Source organism: Erpetoichthys calabaricus, chromosome 10, assembly GCF_900747795.2.
Source record: "Erpetoichthys calabaricus chromosome 10, fErpCal1.3, whole genome shotgun sequence".
NCBI lineage: Eukaryota > Metazoa > Chordata > Cladistia > Polypteriformes > Polypteridae > Erpetoichthys > Erpetoichthys calabaricus.
The window spans coordinates 139,842,007-139,869,333 of record NC_041403.2 but is presented as its reverse complement, the minus strand read 5'-3'; the positions used below and the strand labels follow the sequence as shown (position 1 = coordinate 139,869,333).

General features: G+C 37.5%; 2 protein-coding genes across 3 annotated transcripts in view; one reads left to right on the top strand and one right to left on the bottom strand.

Moving 5' to 3' along the window:
• The first annotated feature begins 629 nt into the window (after positions 1-629).
• On the top strand, positions 630-27,327 carry eif2s2 (eukaryotic translation initiation factor 2, subunit 2 beta). Its single transcript, XM_028811964.2, has 9 exons — positions 630-848; positions 7,638-7,818; positions 7,910-8,010; positions 13,704-13,836; positions 14,041-14,141; positions 14,355-14,503; positions 20,754-20,810; positions 22,172-22,257; positions 25,194-27,327. Exons 1-9 carry the CDS (start codon positions 834-836, stop codon positions 25,367-25,369), a joined length of 999 nt encoding a protein of 332 aa, XP_028667797.1. The 5' UTR covers positions 630-833; the 3' UTR covers positions 25,370-27,327.
• Positions 25,963-27,327, bottom strand: part of raly (RALY heterogeneous nuclear ribonucleoprotein) — a 59,538-nt gene continuing 58,173 nt past the window's right edge. For both annotated transcript variants that reach the window (XM_051933092.1, XM_028811965.2), the window contains exon 9: positions 25,963-26,378. The gene's annotated coding sequence lies outside the window, so the exon portion shown is untranslated. The remainder of the gene's footprint in view (positions 26,379-27,327) is intronic.

Sequence of the window (27,327 nt, the reverse complement as noted above, 5' to 3'; positions counted from 1 at the left end):
TCCGTTTGGGCGTGCGCGAGTAGGGAGAAACAGGGAATGGCTCACATGCAGAAAACGAAGAAAAGAATCATAACAGAAGGAGTCACGTGCTAAATTTAAGACATCTGTTAGCATCTGGGATGGATTCATAAGACCAGTTTCCATTAAATTATCTCCGCATTCAGTCGTCTACGGTATTTAGCACGACCTGTCAAAAAACAGGCTCAAAGTGACCCCATCATTTTTCACATGTACAGAGTCATTCGCAACACTTTCCATTATAAACTGGTATCTTACTGCATAACAATAAATGTATATGTTATAACAGTGCATTTGCATTATTTCGTGGTAGTCAGACAAGTGGCTAATAGAATATATAACGTTTTTCACATTGTAAATAATTTTTTAAAGTTCGATACTAAGATGCCTTCAGAGCATTAGAACTCTGAGCTCAAATTCCGGTTCTGGCATTGCTAATTTTTCAGGCTGTTTCTGTGTTTGCATATGGTTACTGCGGTTTGTGTCCCCCAACAAGAATTTTCATATAGGATAGGTTCATTTTGACTGATACCTTTGTGGTCAACTATTTAAGTTTTTCAATATGATATTAAAATCTGTATTAAATTAGGTACATAGTAACAGTTTTATTTTAAAATATATCGCACAGTCTGGAGTAGAAAATCATCTTTTACCTGGAAAAACGAAACTACAAATCCCATCGTGCATTGCAAAATGGACGGGGCGTGCGTGAAACTCCGCGCCTGCGTAGAATTTAGCTGATGGAAGATTTTTGGAAGGCCGGCGAACACGAAGAATTTGACTGGTGAATTTACTTGTTAATAGGAGTCAGAATCATGTCTGGAGACGAGGTATGTCTAAAATACACCCCTGATTATATTGTCGTGGATTTTCTTTGGCCACTTGGGTTTCATTAGTTTTGTATTACCATTTAAAGAAAATCAGTCTGTTGGGCCTCAGCGTGTTGAGAGTCACGCTGCCGGAGGTACGCGTGAGATACATTAGCCCGGCTAGGCCTGTACAGTGCAGCTCACTGTGAGCCTGATGTCCGGCCTTAGTTGACGCGTGGCTTGGACATAAAGAGCTGACTAGCACTACGACGAGGTCTACAGATTGATGCCATATAAGTAATGCCAGAGAAGAATGTTAAAATGGCCTGTTGGCGTGAAGCAAGTTGCCACTGAGAAAGTCTTTCTCGGCCGTTTTATCAATGCGATTTTTCTGCAGGCAGAGATACTGCATGGCTGGGCCTTCTCGTGGACGAGGTTTCGATATTTCATGCCTAATTGGCTGGACATATGTTACCCAAAGAGAGAGGCTTTCATCTACTATTGACCTTCATTTGTTATCGAACGCCATTTAACCGTTTACAGTGCCTGAAATATAATGGTGAATCCCATTCATTACGAATGACAGAGTGTCAACTTTACCTGTCGATTTGGCCCATGTAGCCGTGTTGGATCGGGCAAAACGTAACTGCAGTTTAACGGAGGCATCTGTCTTGTCACCATACTGTGAAATATTAACGTGGCTCGCCATGATGTAACCCATTTGTACCCGTGCAGTACCAAAATGTGTAATACGATCGTTTCTTTAAATTATGGATCCGTTTTAATGACGCAAATTAATATGTACGTTGCAGAATATTTTGTCCTTCTGTTAACGCCGAAAAAGTAATTGGCACAAGTTACGTGAATAAGAAACCGTCTGCAGGCGAATAAATCGCCAGCAGAACGGGTAGCTAGCTAACTTGACCCTTATGGTGTAATATAGTGGTTGTGCTTTACCGTTCAATGCTTACATTGGAATCCATAGCTAAGCGTTATAACTTCTGGGTGTATTACAATCGCCATCCTCAATCCATCGCCATCCTCAATCCAGGGGTGGTGTTTTATAACTTCTTTTTATCTTACTTTATAAGTTTCTTATGTTTGCTGGGCAAGATGATACAGAAAAACAAATGTTTTGAAACTCACAGGTGCAATACTGTATATTCTGCCGTTCTTTATTATATTCTGTAAGTGCCTTGAGCATGGGAAAGGCGCTATATAAATAATGTATTATTATTATTAATACATTATTAATACACTCTGCATAATTTTAAATTCTGACATATGTCCACTAAATCTGTAAAATTGTATTACGCTGCACTGGATGTTTGACAAAAAGCCTTTACAATTATTTAAGCCGATTAGTTGGTAACGGCAAGCTTCTGTTTAACAGTTGTATTGCAGAAATATGTGGTATAATTAATTGGAAAGGGTATTTTAAAGTACAACATACTCCGATCAGGCTAATTCATTTCAGGGATGGTGTGGGGATGGAGTCTATCCCAGCAACACATGGGGGCAGTAGTCCATGGCCATGCAGGCACAAATTTAAAATCGTCTGTTACCCAATTTGGCACATATTAGTGGACATGAGTGGAAAATCCACACAGACCTACATAGAATGTGCAAACTACAATGTACAACCATGCATTCAAACACAGGATGCTGTAGGTCATAGAGCTGTACCACTAGCTACTTTGCTACCCATTTTGAAATACAGTACTCACTTTGTCTTGGTAGCATGTAATCAAGTACACGTAGCTAATGTTTAAAATTTGCTGAAGTGATGTGGGCTGCTTTTGGCTTGCCAGTGGTTTTGGAGTGGTAAAAGTGCATCTGTCTCATAGAAGTCGGTGCACGGTACATTTCTTCTCCCTCCTGTAAAAGTTTTTTTTTTTTTTTTTTTATTGGATGTCATGCACACTGTTGGTTTTCCTACAGAGACCAGTATAAGTGAGAAGAGTATAACTGTGGCCACAAAGCATTAATGAATTCAGCCATCAAAGAAACTTCTGCAGAAACAAGTAAAAAGAAAATAAATTGCAATCAAGCAGTGCCTTTTAAGCAGTTTCATAAGAGTCAAATCAATTTCAATACAGTAATGATATTTGATGGATGTTTCTTTTTATAACTGCGTACTTCAAGTATAGCACAGAAGACTAACTGCTAGTGTTACTAGTGACTTTTCTGTACACACCAGCACTTCTTTGTAGGAGAGACGGGCATTCTAAATTTTAAGAACATTATGTAAAAAGTATTAAACCTTCCATTTAACATACAAATGACCCTTTATTAACAGTTTCTTTTAAAGACCATTTACAAATGTAAAATAAACAAACTTAATTGTTTCATTGAGCATGTCTGAAAATAGGCTACAGTGCAGTCAGAAATTATACAAGGTGAAAAAATGGTCAACAGTGGAAATTAAATTGAGACTACTGAAGAGCACACCTTTTCAAAACAGTCTAAAATACAACAATTACTTGTGTGTTATGTATAGAAATAGGAAATCTTTTTCAAAACATATTCTGGAAGTGTTTTCAAATTATGCAATTTTTATTGCGTTCAAACAATTATTTGCACACCTGGCCATTCATAAAGTTAAATGAATATGTCACAATGGGAGGAGTTCCCAGTGCAGGTTATTAGGTGCCCTTAGTATCTACAATTCGCCTTAGCGGTCATTCTCCAAACAAGCATTTGTAGGGTTAGTTGACTTTCACAACATGGCTAAAATACCCAATGCATTGAGGGAAAAACACAAAATTATACAGAGTCTTTTTGTTCAAAAAATTGCTACCAGACTTAAAATGAGGTACACTACCGTGCATGAAATCGTTCAGAATTTTAAGAAGTCTGGTGAAAAGTGTTAATCTGAAGGGAAAAGGGAGAAAAGAAAGTCCAGTTCAAGGGCAGACAGGTACAAAAGAGCATGCCTTGAAAAACCGAAGTTGTCTGCTCCCCAAATTGCAAAGCAGGTTAAGGAGGCTACTAGAATTCAGGTTTGCACACAAACAATAAGGAGTAGGCTGAACAAATGTAGGTTGCACAGAAGGGTTCCTCTTAAGGAGCTATTTATGAGTAAAAAGAACAAACTGAAATGCCTTAAATTTGACAAAGCCTATCTGCTTCTAGAAATCAATTTTATGGTCTGATGTATCCAAATTCAACATGTTTAAATCAGATGGTTGTCAGAGTGTGTAGGAGGAGGAGTATAGCCCCAGTGACTAAATCCAACCCTCAAAGATGGTGGGGTTGCATGGCGACGTCCGGTGACAGCAATTTGCATTTTATTAAAGGCAACATGCTGCTGCCAAACTGCTTGGGCGTCGCTACATTTTCCAGCAAGATAACAACCCCAAGCACACTGAAAAGCATGTGAAAGCCTTCCTCGCCAAAAAAAAAGGTAAAAGTGTCTGAGTGGCCTCTACAAAGTCCGAATCTCAATCCTGTTGAGCACTTCTGGGATATGATGAAAAGGTAATGCCCAGCAGACCCACCAAGCAATAATAAACAGAATTTGAAAGACATAGTTAGGTGCACATAGGAGAGCCTTAACCCAGCCACTTGCAACACCCTTGTTGAAAGCATGCCCAGGAGGCTGCATGCTGTTATTGCTGCCAAAGTATAGCTTTCCAGATGCTGAGCAGGACTTTGAGAAAACTTCAATGGCCAGGTGTACAAATAATTGTTTGTCTGAAGACAATAAATTACATAATTTGAAAACTATTTCAGAATAAGTTTTTGAATAAATGTTTTTCTTCTTTCTTTACATAACACACAAGTAACATTTTAGACCGTTTTTAAAGTTTGTTCTTCAATATCCTCCGTTTCATTTCCATTTTTGACTTTTTTCACCATATACAAATAATTCTTGGCTGTACTGTATGGTAGATATAGGCTATGCAAATCTACATTTTATGCTAACAACATTCTAATAAGACTCTTAACAAACTAGTCTGCATTGCAGATTGTGTGCAGCTACTGATGAATTTACCTCAGTTTCTTCTATAACCTATAAATGCACCATTTTATTTAGCAAAATGGTCATGTCTGGATGAAGATGAGAGCAGCTATTTTAGAAGGAGACTAGATGTGGATAATTCCCACATAAGGTGCTTAGTTCAGTAAACAGAGACTTTTTCAAAACTCTGGAACTTTTTTTAGCACACTCACCACAGGAATTCGGGCCATTTTGTGCTCCTGGTACTTTTTTTTTTTTTTTTTTTTAAGCTGTTACTCCCTGGTTGAACAAAAACTACATACTCAGAACTATCATGGGTGGGGCTCAAGCAATGAATTGTGCTGATTGGTTGACCATAAGCACTGACACCATTTATTTTTACATCTGAGTTTCATTATTGTATTCATGAATGTATTTTTAATAAGTAATGTTAACTTTATTTGTTGAATTTTATTTCTGCCTCTGAATTTTACATATTTGCAATCCAATGCAAAAGTCACATTTTCTTTTGTTCTCCTTTGTTTTTTTTTAGCCCTTTCGACTAATTCTTGAAATCTATTCTCTAAAACAGCATTAAATACATTTGCAATAACATATAGTGCAAGGACTAACAACACTTCCTTCTCCATTGTCTTGGCAGTTCAGATTCATATTGAAATGATGCTAATAGTTTAACCTACAACCTTTGCACGTCACATTTTGCATAAAGGTTGCAATTCATGTTGTGTGGTGGGAACATAACACATTAAAGTGGCCAGGACCCAGGGCCATCGTACAGAAACTCCGGTTCTTGAAAGCAAAGTTCCTGTTGTGGGGCAGCATCTATAGGCGGCAGACTTGTAGCATTTACCCAAGTATGCTCATGCCAGTTGCACCAGCTGCAGGCTATACAGTCTCATATATCTTCCGCCAGTGCAGGGGATTCATATGAAGTTGTATTCACTTTTTCTTATAATAGTAGTGAAATTCTTTTGAAGGTGGTTGTGTACTTTCCATGTGGTATCATCAACAAACAGTGGCAAACTCTCATTTTATGGTTCCTGGTCCACTATGTCAGTTATTTCATTAGCACCACAGCTTAAATTTGAAAGGAAGATGTCACACACTTTCACTTTTTCAGCATGTTTAACTACATCTGTCATGAAACCTATGATTAGATGGTGTGAATGTGCAGAACAAGACCTTATTGCTAGCATTGTCTCGTACAAATGCTGTGACTTTTGCCATTTAGTCCTCATTACTCGGTGAATGTTCACAGCCTGTTAGGTGCGTTTTCAATGGTGTGCCTTTTTGACATTGCTCTTGTTTGTAAAACTGTTCTTCATTTTTAAGTCAAGAATGAATTTGCAAATGACTGTGACAAAGGATCCAGTAGTAGGCGATGTCCATTAATTTATCGTCCTACAGCTTTTCAAGTGTTGAGGTTATTGGTCTTCATGATGGGACCGTAAACATAGTTTGTGTTTTATAAAATGCCAGCTTTACTTAATGAAGTGTGCATTTTCCTTTCATTTATCTTTCTATCAGGTGCAGGCTGTTAAAAAGGATCATTTCAGTATTTTTAAAGTCTGTTATTTTTGTCACAATCATTTTATATATTAATTTTACATCAGAAAGTGTGCTATTTAGTGAAGCTTATCTGCCTCTTGGCGGTTTACAATGCTGTTAATTGAAGCAAAACACAAGCCTTAGAACTTGCCTAAATATGTTCATTACCAGCATGGTCACATTCATGACCAAGTACGTAATTTGTGCTTCTTGCTTTTATATGACGCAAGCAGAAGGAAAATGCCCACAAAGCCATAATTGCAGCAGCAAGAGTCCTATTTCAACCGTTGTGTTTGGAGTAGGATTGACAAAGAACTTTCAGACTTAAGAAAAAAAAAAGTATCCATTAGACACCCAGCTCTTAAGTATTGACTCCAGCCTCCTTCCTAATCTTGTTGTGAATTATTTTTCACTTTCACAAAGATAAGTCAAGGTGCATTTATTGTATAGAAGGTGGCATTTCTGTGTTGAGGATAAAATGTAATGTATCACCCTGCTGTTAAAATAGTCTCCTTGAGCACTTGTAGCTTTGTGTTTTTAAAGAAATACTCTATCCAAAAACGATTTTATTTTTTATGTTTCTTATCGTGCTTTGTTGTTTATAATGATGGCGGAGAATAACATAATCACATGTTTTCATCGAGAACGGATTCCTGATACGGTACACTGCAATAAAGACCCAGCTTGAACATTTGCAAACAACATCAAAATATCCATGAAAAAAAAATCACACGTCACGATCCATCCATCCATCCATCCCGCTATATCCTAACTACAGGGTCACGGGGCCTCACAATCCAGATATTACTTATCAAGCTATATAGACTTTGGCCAAAATACTGTCAAATCACTTACAGAAAATGCTGTCATGTACAAGAGTGAAATGCATTCAAATGGGATTGAGCTTTTGAATTGAAGACTTGCCTCTTCCTTTATTCTGTGGTTGTCATGCTATTCAGTTTTTGTTAACCTTGCCCATCCCTTGTAAGTAATTGCACCCACTGTAACTCCCTCATCTTGATAGAACATAATCATTGACAGCTTTTTCCACATTCTGATTCTGAAATGTTAATTTAAAAGTGCTCATCTGAATTACTGATCTTCCATTATGACAAGGTTAATAACATAGAGATGGTTGAAGCGTTGAAACAAGCACGCAAATTAGCATTGTTCAGAGTTGTGTTTTACTGTATTAAAACTTAATCCAAAAGAAAAAATAAATGTGCACAGTGCCTTCCAAGGATCTACCAGTAGACAGTTTTTTTCATATATAATTACATTCTGTTTTTGCATTACAGATGATATTTGACCCTACAATGACAAAGAAAAAAAAGAAAAAGAAGAAGCCTTTCATGTTGGATGAAGAGGCTGGGGAGCAGCAGAGTGAAGACACACAGCCACAAGAGCCCAAAGAGGTGGATCATGAAACAGTGGAAGAGAAGGAGTTTGATCTGGATGAAGATGACAGCAGGAAAAAAGGTAACTGGTTATTTAGATCCTAACCTAATGAAGCCTGCCACATTCACTCATCATGTGCAGTATAAATTAAGATTTTAACTCTATTTTTCAGATGTGCCAGATGATCTGGATGACTTGAATTTTTTCAATCAGAAAAAAAAGAAAAAGAAACCAAAAAAGATATTTGAAGATGATGTAGAGGAAGGTTTTAAGGTTAGTAATAACTTTTTCATTCCTGACATGTATTGTTAAATGTGATTCCTCCATAACTGAGGTTAGGAGCCAGATTTTTTTTTATTGGTGATGTTATTGAGAGTGAATTCAACCATATACAAGAGGTTTGTCTAAAAGTAAAAGTTCAGGTGAACTCTGTAATTATAGCGTGCCTGGATATGTAAAGCTATTGAAGGTAAACCAATGGAATACCATTCCTTGCTGTGCCTAAATTGCAGCCTGAAACCAACCCATCTTTCACTGAAAGAATCACTTTCCTGAAGCTGGTAGAAATTATTTGCCAATTTCTATTTCTGAATATACAGGTGCTGGTCATAAAATTAGAATATCATGACAAAGTTGATTTATTTCAGTAATTCCATTCAAAAAGTGCAAAGAAGACAACACACAATCTAATGCATTTCTGGATAATTCACAAATACCACAAATAGATGCTGTAAGTGCTGAGGAACTGGATAAACCTCTAACGCTAACAGAATTACTAGACGCTATAAAGTCACTACAAAGTGGGAAATCATCAGGCCCTGATGGTTACCCCGTAGAATTTTATAAGAAATTCTCCACTCAGCTAGTTCCACTCTTATTGACAACATTTACAGAAGCTAGAGACAACCAAATTCTACCTCAAACATTTCAACAAGCATTAATCACCGTCTTTCCTAAACAAAATAAGGACTTGTTACAATGTGCATCATATAGACCAATTTCATTCCTGAATAAAGATGTTAAGATACTCTCAAAAATCTTAGCTAGAAGGATGGAGAAAGTGCTGCCCTCGGTAATATCACAAGATCGAACTGGATTTATTAAAGGCCGACACCTATCTTCAAATCTCCGACGCTTGTTTAATGTCATATATTCACCAGCAAAATCAAACACCCCAGAGATATTACTATCATTAGACGCAGAAAAGGCATTTGACATGATTGAATGGAATTACCTTTTCACTGCATTGGAGAAATTTGGGTTTGGCCCAAATATTTGTGCTTGGATCAAACTACTGTATACCAATCCAGAAGCTTCAGTTTGTATTAATAACATTTGCTCAGACTACTTTAAACTAGAACGTGGTACCAGACAAGGATGTCCCTTGTCGCCACTGTTGTTTGTAATCGCTATTGAACCACTGGCGGTTCACTGCCGAAATTCTTATCAGATAAAGGGGATTGTCAGAGAAGGACTGGAACAGAAAATTTCTCTATATGCAGATGATATGGTCTTATATATATCAGACCCAGAAAACACTGTCCCCGCTGTTTTAACAGCACTAACAGAATTTCAAAAGATATCTGATCTTAGAATTAATCTGAATAAAAGTATACTCTTTCCAGTGAATTCACAAGCATATAATATTAGATTAGACACCCTACCTTTTACCATAGCAGATCAGTTTAAATACCTAGGGGTAAATATCACAAGTAAACATAAAGCTCTTTATCAACAAAATTTTGGCGTCTGTATGGAAAAAATTAAGCAAGACTTGCATAGATGGTCAACCCTTCATCTCACTCTAGCCAGAAGAATTAACATTGTTAAGATGAATATCCTTCCTAAACTTATCTTTTTATTTCAAAACATTTCAATATATATCAATAAATCATTTTTTAAACAGTTAGATTCAATAATAACCTCATTCACTTGGAACTCAAAACACCCACGTATCCGAAGAGCGACCCTACAAAGACCTCAGGCAGAAGGTGGCATGGCTTTACCTAATTTTCAGTTTTATTACTGGGCAGCAAACATACAAGCCATAAAAACCTGGACACAAATAAATGAACATACACAGGCTTGGTCCGCAATAGAAGTAAAATCCTGTAGTACTTCTTTATATTCCCTGCTCAGCTCTCCAATAAATGAAAGTTATCGCAAATATACTAATAACCCAATTGTGCTTTACTCACTCAGAATATGGAACCAAATTAGGAAGCATTTTAAGATGGAAAATCTTTTATCAGTGGCACCTCTGCAAGAGAACCACCTCTTTCAACCTTCGCAAGTATATCCAGTTTTTAATACCTGGAAAAGTTTTGGGATTAAAATGCTCAGAGATCTTTATATAGACAACATATTTACATCTTTTGAACAATTACGTTCAAAATTCAACCTCCCAGCTACACATTTCTTTTACTATCTTCAAATTAGAAATTTTGTTAAACAGAAATTGCCCGAAAAAGTGAAACTGTATATTGGATTCATTCATTACACACAGACTGATGTTTAATCAAATGTTTATTTCTTTTAATTTTGATGATTATAACAGACAACTAATGAAAGTCCCAAATTCAGTATCTCGGAAAATTAGAATATTGTGAAAAGGTTCAATATTGAAGACTCCTGGTGCCACACTCTAATCAGCTAATTAACTCAAAACACCTGCAAAAGCCTTTAAATGGTCTCTCAGTCTAGTTCTGTAGGCTACACAATTATGGGGAAGACTGCTGTCTTGAAAGTTGTCCAAAAGACGACCATTGACACCTTGCACAAGGAGGGCAAGACACAAAAGGTCATTGCTAAAGAGGCTGGCTGTTCACAGAGCTCTGTGTCCAAGCACATTAATAGAGAGGCGAAGGGAAGGGCAAGATGTGGTAGAAAAAAGTGTACAAGCAATAGGGATAACCGCACCCTGGAGAGGATTGTGAAACAAAACCCATTCAAAAATGTGGGGGAGATTCACAAAGAGTGGACTGCAGCTGGAGTCGGTGCTTCAAGAACCACCACGCACAGACGTATGCAAGACATGGGTTTCAGCTGTCGCATTCCTTGTGTCAAGCCACTCTTGAACAAGAGACAGCGTCAGAAGCGTCTCGCCTTTGGACTGCTGCTGAGTGGTCCAGAGTTATGTTCTCTGATGAAAGTAAATTTTGCATTTCCTTTGGAAATCAAGGTCCCAGAGTCTGGAGGAAGAGAGGAGAGGCACAGAATCCACGTTGCCTGAGGTCCAGTGTAAAGTTTCCACAGTCAGTGATGGTTTGGGGTGCCATGTCATCTGCTGGTGTTGGTCCATTGTGTTTTCTGAGATCCAAGGTCAACGCAGCCGTCTACCAGGAAGTTTTAGAGCACTTCATGCTTCTTGCTGCTGACGAACTTTATGGAGATGCAGATTTCATTTTCCAACAGGACCTGGCACCTGCACACAGTGCCAAAGCTACCAGTACCTGGTTTAAGGACCATGGTATCCCTGTTCTTGATTGGCCAGCAAACTCGCCTGACCTTAACCCCTTAGAAAATCTATGGGGTATTGTGAAGAGGAAGATGCAATACACCAGACCCAACAATTCAGAAGAGCTGAAGGCCACTATCAGAGCAACATGGGCTCTCATAACACCTGAGCAGTGCCACAGACTGATCGACTCCATGCCACGCCGCATTGCTGCAGTAATCCAGGCCAGAGGAGCCCCAACTAAGTATTGAGTGCTGTACATGCTCATACTTTTCATGTTCATACCTTTCAGTTGGCCAACATTTCTAAAAATCCTTTTTTTGCATTGGTCTTAATTGATATTCTAATTTTCTGAGATACTGAATTTGGGACTTACATTAGTTGTCAGTTATAATCATCAACATTAAAAGAAATAAACATTTGAAATACATCAGTCTGTGTGTAATGAATGAATCTAATATACAAGTTTCACTTTTGGAATGGAATTACTGAAATAAATCAACTTTGTCATGATATTCTAATTTTATGACCAGCACCTATATATATATCTATATATTTTGCTGAAAATTATGCCAGGCCATACTTCTGCTGGTCCCTAGATGAGGTAAGTGTGTGTGTAGTCTGTCCCAGAACCATGTATGCAAAAAATTTAAATTATAATATTAAAAAAAAAAACTATCATTGATTTTGTAATCGATATGGTTTCACGGTAAAATCTCATATCATAAAAACTGGAAAAGTTAGTATGCATGTGTCTGTTGTGCCATGCTTCTGTTTTTTTTTTTGTAATGAATCGTTGAAGGCATATAGTAGCTTGTAGGGCATGTGCAAAATAGTAATTACTGATTGGAGCACTTTTTTTCTTTTATTTCATATCTGTACAGTCATACTTTGTGTGTAGATGTTAGCAACATGGTCTCCTATGCTAAGATCTGCTTGCATCTTGCGGGTGTGTGTGTGTGTAAATTGAGCACATTTAAATGCTTGTCTTAGTGGTACCCACGCCAAACCAGTATCTATCTATCAGGGTACTTAGTTTTATTAAAGAGGCAAGGATGTAATGAAAACTTGACACATGTTTAATTTACCTTGGATCTTTATTTTTTCGAATTAAACAATTCAAATGTCATAGTTTATGGACTTGCAGGGTCCTTGAGGTTAAGATTTTTTGTTTAAGCTTTTTTTTTTTTTTTGTTCTTTATTTCGCCTCATACAATTTCTTGTGTTAGGAATTTGGTAGTTTTCGCATACCCCTTGGGGTCAGAGCGCAGGGTCAGCCATTGTACAGCGCCCCTGGAGCAATTACAGGTTAAGGGCCTTGCTCAAGGGCCCAGCAGAGCAGTGGCCTTTTTTTTTTTTGGCAGTGACGGGGAATCGAACCGGCAACCTTCGGGATACCAGCGCAGATCCTTAGCCTCAGAGCCACCACTCCGCCTACAAGCTTATATCTGAAAGAGAAATGAAAACTGCCACATGCATTTTAACCTAGGATAGGTCCTCATTCATTTTTAAAAATGATCAGTTTTTTGGAACTTAGGGTAAAGTGTGAATGTTTTCACCTGTTTTAATCGTGATTGCTTCGAATGGGGTCGCAAAAAGCACCCTTGACACAAAATTGTAGTTCTCGTTAATGTAATGGATGGTAGTAGATATGATTGACGTTTTCTCAAAAGTGTTTGGTCCAAATATTAGTTGTTCCAGCACACCTATAATTATTGATGATCTCTAGCACATCATGTGCGATATCCCTTCTCAGTTTTTGACCTTTTTCTGCCACATGTCGCAGTACAGACATCGGATGGGGCAGTATCTCTCGCAACCACTGACACTAGACACTATGTCATAAGGCATTATATCCTTGTAAAAAAAAATCCTCATTTATCCAGTGCGTTGCTTTTAGCGGTAGTTGTTACTTTTGACAGGTTTGGCAAGAATTTTAGTTTATTTTGACCGTTCGCCTCTGTACATGTGTTGTGCTTTAAACCTGTGGTGCTTGACTTGTATCCACTTTAAGTTAGCACATTTAACGCAGCAAGCAAATGGCAGTTGGTTGCCATCGGCATTGATAACAGCTGAAAATGAATACCAAATGTCAGACTTCCCTTTATTGAGATTTGTAGCCTCGTACTTTTTTTTTTTTTTTTTTAATGCTGTTTCCTGTAAGGCTGTCTGTGGGCTCTGCACTCTTGAGAAGGCTGCACGTGAGACAGTATATACATGTGTCCTAACTACTTAGGCAAATAAATGAATATATTTAGATATAGAATAACTGTATTGTACATTCTGTTTTAAGTTTCATTTTAATTCCCCAGACTCTAGCTCCCACTCTCACAGGTGACAACTGCCCACATTACTGTAAATCAGTCCCATGTCGCAAGCAGTTGCATTGAGTCCCGTGGGAGTGTAGACCTCTACTGCAGTTGTTGACATTAACCTGCAACTTTTATTTGTATAGCAAAAATAATTATTTTATAAAGTAGCCTGCTAATTTAATTTTATTACATACAAGGAATTGAAAATAGAGGGAGACCAGTCTGAACCTCCTGAGGAAGATGATTTGGACTTGATGCTTCCTACAAAAAAGAAGAAGAACCGAAAAGTGGCATTTACAGATGAAAGTGAAACATTGGACAAAGATGAACGTAAGTCATTTGATTACACATTTGGAGAAGACAGGTTACGCTTTCCCCTTAATTTTTTTTTTGCAACTGGGCGCAAGATGATCAACTTAAAAATGTGCAGCATAAAACGCAGGAACTTTTTTTTTTTTTTTTTGTTCTCATTTATTTTGATTAACATGAAAATTTTCACATTCCTTCATATATATAAATTCTATTCTTTGGCAGTACCAGAAGATGAAGACAGTAAAAACAATGATGGGATTACATTCAGTTCACAGACCGGACCAGCATGGGCTGGAACAGAGAGGGACTACACCTATGATGAGGTCAGAGGAATAAGGGTGCAGGTGGTTGGTGCCTCTAGGTTCTAGGTATTCTGAAAAGAAACGGAAGTCATTTGGAGGCATTTAAGATGTATATTCTTTAGTTCAGGGATGAAACAGTTCTTGGGATGCATATTCTCTAAAAGTAAAATGGGAAGTACAGGTTAAGATGGTTTCTTAAGCTTCTTGTTGATTAAACTGCTTCTCATTTTTCAGCTACTTGCAAGAGTGTTTAATATCATGAGAGAAAAAAATCCCGACATGGTTGCCGGTGAGAAAAGAAAGTTTGTTATGAAACCCCCCCAGGTGGTCAGAGTGGGAACAAAGAAAACTTCATTTGTCAATTTCACAGATATTTGCAAACTGTAAGTATTTTAGCAGCTTGTGCCAAATGGTATTTTTTAGCTTCATAGCTGAATGAGTATTTTATCATGAAAAATTACATTTATAATTACATTTGAGTTCATTACAGCACCACAGTGAATAAATTTACCAGCTTCGTACTAATTGAGATCTAATTTGGGTTCACAGGATTGTTGTACATGGCTCAAGTAATATTAAGAAGCCTAAATGGCATGAAATTAGTTTGTGTATATAGACTTATTTATGTAAATTATGCATGGTTATAGATAAGAAGCAATATGTTATGTGTGTGAATTTTATCTGTGTTGTATACTTCTTGAAAATCTTTTTGGTTTCAGTCAACATCCTAAGCACTACTGGCACATCTCATGCTGTGTTGTAGCAGATAAAGTACTGCATGAATAGGGGAAAGTGCAGCTGATAGTAGATAAATCTATTTTCTACTAAGAAGGAACCTTTTTTGTGTTTATGGCATTGCTTTCAATCTATCCATGGAAAATTTTTTTCTAGTAGAAATTCGTGGCCACAGAAGGAATGTCTAGTCTTTTCTGGCTGCTTACTGTGCTCTTTGTATATTATTTATTTAAATTTTTGTTTAATTTTAAACTACATGTGGAGCTGGTGTACTGTTTTTAATAACCTCGAAGTGTCGATTAATGGAAACTTCATCGACCAAGAATAATGTTACTCATATCTCAGTGTGGTGGAAACTAAGTATGTAAATAATGTGGAGGGTCAAACACCAAAGAACTGAAAAGTGTGGAGACCTTTGAACTTTACATCTAATAAGAAATCTATGTCTTGCAGAGTCCATAAATATTAGCTTACTTGAAAAGGGAGCACAACTGTGATGTGGGAGCACCTAAAAAGAACCCCTGTCAGAGTAATGGTGATCTCTCCTTCATTCGCACAGCACTGTCCATGTCATTTCCTGTTGTGTTTTTTCTGCCAGCTCAAAATCTGTAATCTGACAGGACAGAGTCCTCACAGATATGCAAAACTTTTTTTGTAGAAAATGTTTTGATGATAGCAATGGCCTGTATTTGATACCATAATGCTAAGAAAAGGAAGGCTTTGGATATTGCTCTTTGCTGCCATCTTTCGGACAAAGTAAAAACCATATACTCTAGGAAACTTTGGTTGATATGTAATAGTTGTTTCAGCCCTCTTCCCCTTGTTGGCAACGGGCTTGAAAATGTAAAGTTGGACCTTTTTTTAAATTAAAAAAAAAAAATTAATAAAAAGTTGTTGCAATGGGCTTTTGGCAGATGTAAGTTTAGAACCACATTTACTGTTATGAAGGAGGACATTGTGTAAAAGATAAAGCTCTCATGTTGGAATAAGTGATTGCACTTTTACACAATGTATTAAAATAAAAAGCTTTGGATATACAGTCGATTCCGGTTAATTGGACCACTGGTTAATTGGACCACTGGTTAATCGTACCAGCCGCTTATTCGGACCGAATCCTAAAGAACCGAAACAGATCATATTACATAAGCCTAATATTGTTCACTTATTTGGACCAAAATTCTGTTTAATCGGACCAAAGAACGTGACAGAGAATAAGAAAGAAGCCACAAGTCGCCCGCGGAAAGCAGATGTAAAGCGGGTCAGCGACATCGGGAAGATCCCTGGGCTCCCCAGGAGAATTTATGCTTTTATCAAAGGTCAGGAAGTCGGAAAATTTGTACCAAGCGCAAACCAGTGGGGGTGAACATGCCTGCCCTTTCTTTCCTAAAACTGACCGCCCAGTAGCCGGCGACATGAAGTCGAGTGTAAACAAGAGTGTCCGTGCAAGGAATTCCCTGTCAATCAGTATTAAAGTTTACGCAAGAAAGCTTTTGCTTCAAGAAAGTCAAACTGGATGCTTTTAGTGCCGAAGCTTTGAATGATGAGCATTTTGTGGCTCTCCTGACCTCCACATCTTGACCCGGAAACACCAAGATTTCATCAGAACTCTTTTAGTCTGTGAACTGTGCGTGTCTTGTCTCCCCTGCCAAAATGCCATGGCGGGACTTGACGTTAGCTGAAAAAATTGATTTCCTGGATCAGATCAGGCAACAACCACCAAACACTAGTCAGCGTCGGTTGGTTGAAATTACCAGCTTGGCAAAGACTACAATTTCGCGCTTGTTAAAACAAGAGAATGAACTGCGAGAAGAATGGGCACAATGTGAAAGACGACGAGGATTGTTGCTCGAATTGCAGTGAAACACATGGCAGCATCGGAAGACCAGGAAAGTGATGATGATGACCCTAATGAGTTAGTGCAAGTGACAACACAGGATGCCAGGAAATGCATTGAAACTTTCCGCCGCTATTTCATGCAGGAGGGAAATGAAGGCAGTCCCATTGATGCGTTAGATGTTTGTGGTGATTTTGTTCAAGTGCAGTGCGTCAACAGAATGCGTCAGGTCACACTAGACAAGTTCTTCAAACGTTGACTGGAATTTGGTAATGTAACCTTTTTTATTGTGCTTCGCATGCTGAGTGTCGTGTAGATCGTTTCGAAGAATTTGTAGATTTCTTTTTCAGTAAACAAAGTTGTAAGCAACTGTACATGTACGTAGTTCTTGTTTGTACATTCGCCATACATGTGTGCAGCACAATAAAAGTGATAATGACATTTTAATATGTTACTTATAGCACGTCCTGTATTGGTTGCACATGTATAGGGCATGTTCGTGTAATCGGACCAGCCGGTTATTAGGACCTAAATGATCGCGTCCCGATGTGGTCTGATTAACCGGAATCGACTGTATTGATTTGATAAAATAATCAACCAACTAATCAAATAGCAAATTAGTAGTTACAGCACTAGCGTATAACCAAAATACCTGCAGTGCAGGATCACAACGCTTAAATTGTGCAAAAACTGTAAACATCAAGTTTTGCTTGATTGGACAGTGTATATATTGAATACATCTGGATGTGTGAGTATCTTGCTACTGAACAATTTGTTTCTATATCCAATCCTTCAGCTTTTTAGCTTGGTTAAATGATCACATTTTATTAAGTTAATCTGTTTGCATATATCATCATATATAAGCAACAAACAAATTAAATATCATTTGTGTCTTGTGCCTGATTCTACAGGGCTAAGATCCTGTCTCGCCATGACACTAACCTTGAGTGAATGAAAGAGAGAAATGTATAAAAACATGAATGGATTATCTTCTCAGCTGATTAATTGACCTAGTCATTAACAATTAGAGGTTTTGGGTTAAAAATGAATACAGTAGAGATTTTTTGTTGGCAAGAATTTAGAATTTATTTTGTTTGCTTATTTGCATTTTAAGCCATGTATTATTAAGGTAACATTTAACATTTCAGTGCAAAAATAGTGCATTTTATTGTTGCGTGCATAACAATGCATTGTTATAGATGGTGCCTCACAAATGGTAGCACTGCTACACAGATTCCTAGAACCAGAAACACTGCAGACCTATAGCGCGTCTTTATGTCAGATGGGGTTGTATGGATTGATTCTGAATGCGACTGCGAGAATGAAAAGTGAATTTAAAAAAAAAAAAAAAAAAAGGCTAACCTTTACCAGTATCATAAGTTACACCAGCTGTTACAGACTGAAATCAAATTTATGTTGTTATTCTAAAATTGTAAGAATAAGAGCAGTTCACTTCTCGAAGTGGAGCCGTGCAGGATCAAACTCGCCACCCTCTGATTCCCAGTCAGGAGCTGATACCATTACGCCACCGCGGCGGTTGTAGTAAGAGTGTCAATGTGGCATGCTAACGCGGCTTTTTTTTTTGTGCAGTTATATTTTTGAATAAAAGCGCACATGTTCTCTTATTTGTACCGTTTGTGAAAGTGTTTCTTTGATATATGGACTTCAGGCTTCATACGTTATATAGTTTATGCCTACATTTTGTTATTTACTATTAGAATATGAAAAACGTTTCTGTTTTAAAAATGTGTTTGCACAGACTACTATAGAAACGGAACACACATGAAATGCGTGTATTCCAAATAACACTATATTATTTCCACTCTAAAACTCCACTTCAATCCCAGATAATCAAATCAAGGCAAGGCATGAGCTAGGAGAAATTCGTTCTAAGTCGGTGGGGGGATGGAATAGCTGGCTGCTAGTAGCTTTTGTTTATCAGCACATTTAGATGACAAAGGATTCTGGCGGAGAGGTGCAAACGGATTTAAGACGCAATTTAAGGTGGGACGGATTTACGAGTTTTTTCGTAGGCTCTGGTAATTCTAGTGTTAAGTCTTGTTTGGATTCATTTTAGTTTTCACAGTGCTACAGTGTATAAAGAGATGAATATGAAACATGCAATTTGCAAGCCCTGGCATATTATAAGGAGGTCTCTGGCATATATAAAACTATGATGAAGCTGATGGGAGTTCTTGATAAAGCTGATTTACTCAGAAATTAGAGTTCTTGGAGCGCACAAACTGAGGTTGTCAAATAGATTGCAGAAAAACAAGGCACTGGAATTATATTCTCCTGAAGTGTTTACAAACTATTTCAGATGCTTTGTTTGTTCCTAGTTAAACTTTATCTTGGTGTGAGGTTCAGTTGAGCTTTATGAGCAAAAGAAAAGGCTAATGTCCTTGCACTCAAACAAGGTACCCAGGCGGCATAAAAAAGGCCCCACAACATAACGGAACATCTCGTACTTCCAACAGTGGACGTCAGATTCTTTTTGGTATAGCCATACTTCTTTTTATGCTAAATCCATGTTGAGTTTGTTTTGCCAAAAAGATCAATATTTTTGTTATTTCTGACCACAGAACATGTTACCAATCAAAGCTCCAGTAGCATTTAGTAAACTCCACGCTCTGAAGTTTGTGGTTAAATGAAAGGAAGGGCTTTTTTTTTTTGGCATGCATTCCAAATATATTAAATTGGAGGGTGGCATCTGTTGGTAGTTTTGGAGACTTGCTGACCTAAGATACTATTTTTTTTCTGTATTTTTCCAACATTGACCCCGGTGATTATTTAACCTCTCTATCCACCTCACTAAGCGTGGGGGCAAAATAAACTTGGGTCCTGTTCCAGGCAAGCTGGTAATAGTTCCAGTTGATTTGAACTTTTTATTTGTTGTCCTAACTGTGGATATGGGCATTTTTCAAGTGGGTAGCAAGTTTATAGCCATTCTCTGACTTTTGAAGGTCAACACAATTTTCTCTCATTTGACTTGTGTGTTATATTTCACATGTTGATAAATGAAGTCATTGATTACTACTTGAAAGTTTTCTGTGCTGTGATCAACTTAAAGTCAGATATAAATGGAAACAAGGCTTCATTTACAAATTATTCATAAGAATTTGTAGAGGTTACAATAATCGTGTAACATGTTTTTGCTAAAAAATAATTTTTTCTTGATGAGGGATTATTTTTCTTTTAAAAATAAACTCACTTCAGTGAAAGATTGGATTTCTCATTTTCTTCAATGTGAGATTAAGGTAGTTCACCAAAACAATTCCCCCCCCCCAAACCACCAACTGTTTTTTACTCCTCTTTACACCGCAGCCAATAACAATGGATGCAATTGTGTGTGGAATAAGTGAGTAAAAAGCTTCTTTTATTGGGCAGCACATTTTTGAATATATGGATTATGTTGTCAACACCAGTCAAATAGGAAAGGGATTTGTAAGTTGCAAAATTAAATAACAGTACTTTCCACAGAAAAATCACAATTGTTTCATATTGTGATTGTAAGTCTAGGGATATTATTGTGTGGTCCCAGGTAATTCCCATTCTTAACAATAGATGTGATTTCTTGAGGGTAGTTGGTGCCTTACAATTTAAAGATCCAGGTGGTCGTCCATTTTTGTATCCAAGAATTCTACAGTAACATTTTGCTAGTTTTTGAATATCACATGAATCGATTCCTGTGATGAGCCCCTCACTATGGGGTTAGATTCTGACTTATGTGACGTCGGATCAAGATGTGTGAGTAAGAACATTGTAGGAACAAGGAAGATCAAATGTAATATCAGCCATTAATTATAAAAAATACTGTATTTGAAAGTTTTAGTTAGAAATACTGTGTACAGCCTTGTACCCCATCTTTAGCAATAAATATTTGGTACTGCAAATTTGAAAAAATTCTGTATCTACCAATAAATCATTTGAGAAGTAATCAACTTGCTCATAAATATTTAAGTGATGTCTACTTGTCTCAGAATTTATAATGTAGCTTTTTGTTTTTTCACCTTATTGTTTGCTTTTTTTTAAGTAAGTCTGTGCTCTTGTTTCTTTAACCACAGGTTACATCGTCAGCCAAAACATCTGCTGGCCTTTCTATTGGCAGAGTTGGGTACAAGGTAGGCATCTTGGTGGCATATAAAACTTTCTGAAATAGTTCAAATTTAGGAAAAAAATGAGCAGATGATCAGGTTATTTAAAAAAGAAACGTTTCAGTGTTGTATGTATTCAATGCCTACCAGCATTACAAAATAACTAAAATATTTTGCATTATATACCCCTTTTCTTGGCCACTCATCACTAAAGCAGTTGGCATTGGTCAAACGGATAATGGAATAGCCTGTCTTTGACATCTGAGCTCTACCTTATGGAACACTTGGTACCATTGTCACCTTATAAGGGGATGGGCACCGAGCCTGCTGGGACCTCGTACTGTCAGTTTTCAGTTTAGTTTTTATATTTGGCACTTTTTTAAACGAGGGTATGTATAATTCCAGCATAGGCACTGTGCAGTTCTCATTTTTACTGCTAGAGCCTAATGTATTTATTAAAAACACCTATCATTTTTCTTGCCACAGTAATAAAATTTGATTCTGTCCTGCATGTGCTATTAAGTTGATAATGTGTCCACAGCCTTTGATGAGCAGAATCACTTACAGTGCTGTCAGGTGTGGCTATTATGAAGAAAAACAAAAGTCCTAAAATGAGCAAAAGGCTACAAGAATAGTCAAAATACGCGCTAGTGCTTTCAGGTAGACATTGGTCCCTGCGGCTGCTGTTGCTGATTTATTTTTGTAACATTCCAGCATGTATTGTATTCTCCAGATTCCTTAAAGTATACATATATTCTAAAACCAGATATACTTCATGAGTTGCTTTGTATGTTTGTGATGGCATCTTCTCCAATGTTCCTTGCGTAAATGCGTTTTGAAAGCCATTATATTGACAGTATGTTTGTTACTGAAATACTACTGACAATACTGTTTAATGAATGTTCATTTATATTTCAGATGTGTTTTAGGTTCTATACAATCAATGGCTTCTTGATTCTATGTTTTAGAGTGCTGGCCTCTGTGGAAATGCTTCATTTACAATAAGGCCCACATTAGGCTTTGGTTTGAGGACGTATAGTCTAGTATTGACACCTCCTTATGAGCAAAAATACCGTAGTATGGTTTTGATTCCCTTAATAACAAATATTATCTGCAAAAAACAGAAATACCTTCAGAACATTATTTGGTAACTTTTTATTAGTTCAATGTCTGGCTGTCTTTTTGATTTAAAAAAATCTTTGCAGGTAATTTCAATAAAAATGTACATTATAATGTTGCCCAATAAAATGCACATTAAACTAAAATACAATGTATTATCTTTTGTACTGTACACATTTTAATATCTTGGCAGTTTCAGCTTTCTTTTATGTAACAATGAGTGGCTTATATTCTGCATCCTAAGTTTCTGTTCTTCTGTTCTAACACAGTGGCTCTATTGATGGCAACAACCAGCTTGTTATCAAAGGAAGATTCCAACAGAAACAGATTGAAAATGTCCTGAGGCGATACATCAGTGAGTATTTAACGGGGGGGAGCAGTACTGAATGACTTTTATATTGGGCATGCTAGAGCTAGAATGGTGCTTAATGCGTGCATACTTGAAAAATATGGTACTGGAGAAGCTGGATGTGGAAATAGACGTATAGGAGAAGTGAGCACAACATTTCTAGATATTTGTGATACAAGTCATAGTCTTTGCGTCAGTATGGACTCGCATCCACCCTGACAGTTGCTTTGGCTCTTTACAGCAGACATAAGTGTATCACTTTAGTGGCTGCTGGTTTTCTTTGCAAGCAGCCCCTTAACCAAAGACTTTTCATGAATGCTTTCCTCCTTTAGGTGTTGCATTTTGTTCTTGGTCTGTTTTATGCAAAAGTATTCTTGAAAGTACACATTTTTTTTTTATATGCTTTCTGAGAGCAGACGATTTATAAAACAGGGTCCTTGTTATAAATGCCAGCGATGCACACCCCCTTTTCTTATCAGAATTATCTACATTTAAAGAATAATTTGAATAAACAAGCAGGCTGAAGACTCTCGATTCTGCTGTAAAGTAAAAGTGTGTTTGACTTGTCAGATAAGCTACGCTTACAGTGTGACATTCACAGATGAAGGAGAAATGCAATTGGGCAATGTGTTCAGGAGCAGGAAGACAATTGCTATGCAGGCTTGAACTGTAGCTATCCCAGGGTTACCCAGCTCTACATACTAAATAGCATTAATTTATTGTAATTTTAAAAAATTCTATACATGTAGGTGTCAGGGTAAATCATGGACTACTTAGTAGTCATATAACTCATTGATAGAAGCATTCATAGTTGTGTTCATCATAAATTTGTTTGAAAAAGTTAAGATTTTAGTTGCCTTTTGTTTGCTTTAAGTGATACAACACCAAACACCCTGGGAAGTACCATGAAAACACTCCAGCATTTTGCACACCTTGAGCTTCCTTATTTAAACTACCAGATGGTGTAAAGGTTGCAGTTTTTATGCCCACACCCATCTGTATTTTTTCTGTCAAAAGTGATTTTTTAATTTTTTTTTGCTAATGCCACACACTTTTTTTTTTTTTTTTAATAAACAGCACTGCAATTAACTATCCAGACCAGATAATCAGTGTAGTAGGCCATTTCTCTTTGACTTTTGCCATCCTGTCATGAGTTAATGAACTATTCATTTGCAAGCGACAAACATGAAAGAAGTTGACTCCGCATTTTCATTCACCATCCTGTGGAAGCCATAGTATTTAATATATGGCAGTGGTAGACATTTTGCCATTAAACTTTAAAGACCTCGATGCATCGCCGTTATTCGTATGGTGCACATTCATCTTCCCTATCTGCTATTACTTCTTTTATGTGTTCGTTTTAAAGCCAGCCTCCCATTTATTTTACAAGAGTTTTCTATTCTGTTAAATTATGATTAAGTTTGAGTTGAGGTGGTTGCTTTTAAACAAGGAGAATGTATACTTTGTCCACCCATATTTTATACTGTAAATTACCAGGCACACACGGTTACAGATTTTTATGTGCACATGGTGATCAAGAATCTGTCTGAGCTTCATATTAACAAAGCAGATTCAGCCCGTTGTAACAATATCTTTTGAAGTGCCGTGTCAGACATTCCTTTTGTCGGCTGCCTGTTTATTATCAGTGGGCTTTAGGGAAGTGTCGACATGTAAAACATGTTACAGTGACTGCAGGTTTGTAGAGGATCTGTTCAAAAGGGACTGGAAGTGACCACCTGATTCCCAAGCAGTGTGTTACCTTGTTTCGTAAAAGCTTAGTGCCAATGTTTAATTTTAACCTTTTGTTGATTCCTCTCCTTTAGAGGTCCCTGCCACATTTACACATTACTCTTTATATTCAGTTTGACATAAGATTTGTTCAAAATGATTTCCATTGCTTCCTTGAGCTGCTGACTGTTTGTTTCATTAAGCTGTGTTGAACAGCACTTCTGTGTAATGTAGGACGCATGATACAGCTTGGCACGCCTAGTATATTATTTTCTATAAATTTTAATATGATGCATAACCCTATAGCTACTCTGATATTCTTTCTGCAGATGGGTGGTGGTTGCCTAAAATCAAAAGTAAATGACATTGTTTTTACTGTGTTTATTTCTGATTTGGTGTCAACTGCTATAGGGACATCTGAACTGTGAATGATGCCGTATTCAGATAGTGAAACTTTTAATTATCTTAAAGGTGCTGTTTTGTTTTCCTACAGTGTCCAAGTGCTGGGGCACAGTGCACTTTAGATGATTCCTGTTGAAATAAGCGATTTTAGGGCTGTTGGTGTACTCTTATACCAGTGCATGTTATCTGCAGTAAGATATTAAGCAAAACAGTCGTACAGCAGACCTACAAGAATGATGGGTTCTGGTCAGTGGCCAGGATGTAAGGCTCACTTTTATAGTTCTTGGTTATTCTATAAGCAGACGTGTTTGTATTCCAAAATGGAGATGAAACTAAATGTTGAATTACCTTGTAAAAAAAGTCGGCAGAGTGGTCACTGAATATTAACTACTTGTCCAGTCAGCTGTGCATTAAAGAACAGGACTTTGGTTCCACTTCAAAATGTAAAACTACTTAAATTAGTACAAAGGGATGAGTTTTATTTGAAATTGTTTGCCTGTAGAATGAGAACTTGCCAGTCTTGGTTCAGTTATTTTAGTCTCCCTTGGGAGTAGGATTGTAGTTTTTGAACACCTAATTTGTTTATATACTTTGTTTGTAAAATACACTGTCCACATGCAGCGTTGAGATGAATTTTCCTCTGTACTCTGTCCAGTTGCTAGTGTAATTTCATATAAAGTCCACATTTGGTAGCTGCTCGGTCCTGCTGTTTTGCATTTTCATGCGTGTCTTTTTGTATCTCAGATAGTGCTACGCTGTTGTTCTTCAAAGTCAACACTGCTCAAGTCTGTTGTCCATGTCTTGTGTTTCAGAGGAGTATGTGACTTGCCATACCTGCCGATCACCCGACACCATCCTCCAGAAGGACACCCGTCTCTATTTCCTGCAGTGTGAGACATGCCACTCACGCTGCTCAGTTGCCAGCATCAAGACCGGTTTCCAGGCTGTCACAGGCAAGAGAGCACAGCTCCGTGCCAAAGCGAACTAGTGCACTGGGCTGCTGGCATCCTGGAAGGAGAGGACTGTGGCAGAATTGGACTTGATTTTTTTTTTTTTTTTTTTTGTTAACATAGCAGCCTTTGGGATAAGAAAATAAAAGGGAGTGATCATCCAAAAGGGTCTTGTAGTGTACAGTAAATGTTATACACAAGCAGGCCTTGCTATTTATTATTGCTGCTTCATTTGCCCTTTGACTTGTGTATAACTTAACTGTGTGTGTCTACATGATTTAATTCTGGTTTAAATTGGCTTCTCCTGTCTTATCTGGTGGGAGTCGAATATCACCATTGGAGTAGGGGTGCAGCTATGCTGGCGAGCTTGTTTTTAGTAATAGTGAAGGTGTGAGAGTATGGACTTGTGCAGCATTCAGAAGATATAATGCGAAATACAGTACTTGGCACATCACACAGAATTACTGGTATCCTCTTCTTGGGAGATATGGCACTGATGCTATCTGACCTGATTGTACTAATTAGCATGGGGCCAAGAATGTGCTTTACAGTGGTTTATAGGATTGGACCAACAGGGTTTAATGAAGTTCATTTGAACAAACACTACCAAGAACAGCAACTACAGAGCCAGTTAGGCCACAAACATATCAATTTATTTAAAGATGGTTCAAAGAGAAGTTGTAGCCTAGAAAGTGCAAACTGGAAATGCACACCAGTAGTTAAAAGTAAGAAATGTGTGTCTGTAGAAGATCATTGTATATAAATAAAACATGGCATCAAACAGGGTAACACTTCTGAGACTGAAATGCACTCCTAAAGTTTGCCATCCTGTGGCTAGAAGGTGCACCAGACTTCCACAAATCAGTAAGTATTGTCCTGGAAAGCAGCAGTATGGTTGGAGTCCAGTGGTTCATCAAGGTCTCATTCGGTCCATGGTTTTCCTGGAGGTGCTCCACCTCATATTCAAGCACAGCATCAGTTCTGCAGCCAACCAATCCCTTCTCTCACTTCTGTAGTAATAATCGATGGTTTCAGCAGTATTGTAACCTGTATAGGAAAACAGTATATGGGAAATTATTAGTGTGTGCCAAGTTCAGAAGACACAAGCAGATGAGCTAGGACTTTTGCTACCCAGTGCAGGACATTGTTTGCTAAAGAAGGTGTTATCAGAATAATCAGGAAACCTTGTGATATTAGATTAGCAAATTGCATTTCTGTTGTAAACTATCTAGTCACCTTTATGGATTGCCAGCTTGAGCTGCCAGTTAATTAAGCAGATTTGGATTATGAGTCATATTGATTGCTTGGACCAAACCCCTCCACAGACACTGCCCTGGAGGTTTTGATGGTGATTTTTCCCTCTCCCTTATTCCTATGCTCTGCTAGTAAGCCGTGTTTAAGCCTAAACTACAGTACTATCTACAGACCCACCTTAAACAGCACAATGTCATCACTCACAGCACAAGGTGTACCCACCTTGAATTTTCTCTAAGGAGACAGAGTTTTAATGTAGAGGGGGACAAAGGCTGTTGAACTCCTCCATTTAAATTAGAATACCGTTGGTGATTGATTTTTTTTTTCAACAGACAATTTTTATTTTCATGGTTTTTACTAACCAAGACTTAATAATGCAAAGTAGTGTCTGAAAAACCATAGCAGAAGTCCATTATGTGACATGAGTTGTAACTTGTGATCAGGACACTCGGTCTAAGAAGTGGACCCCCAGTTTAGAGGACATGCCACCTAGTGAGCTGTTGGAGCCCAAGTGCAGCTTCTCTAGTAGGAGAGTTTCATTGCTGTTAAAACCACCATATTTTGAGTCTTAAAATCGAGTCCGAACATTTCAATTTTAATCTGCCAGTCCATAACCTAGTTTGTTGTGCATTTACAACTGATAAGAGTGTAATGTTTTATCATTCGAAACCAAATCAGTAAAATATACTACTTGGAATTAAATGTTTTACTCCTTTATAATAAAAATGTTCTAATTCCTTTA

Coding starts and splice junctions, on each gene's coding strand:
- eif2s2 (XM_028811964.2), top strand. Junction 13,837..14,040: donor AACATTGGACAAAGATGAAC/GTAAGTCATTTG, acceptor ATTCTTTGGCAG/TACCAGAAGATGAAGACAGT. Junction 14,504..20,753: donor TTCACAGATATTTGCAAACT/GTAAGTATTTTA, acceptor CTTTAACCACAG/GTTACATCGTCAGCCAAAAC.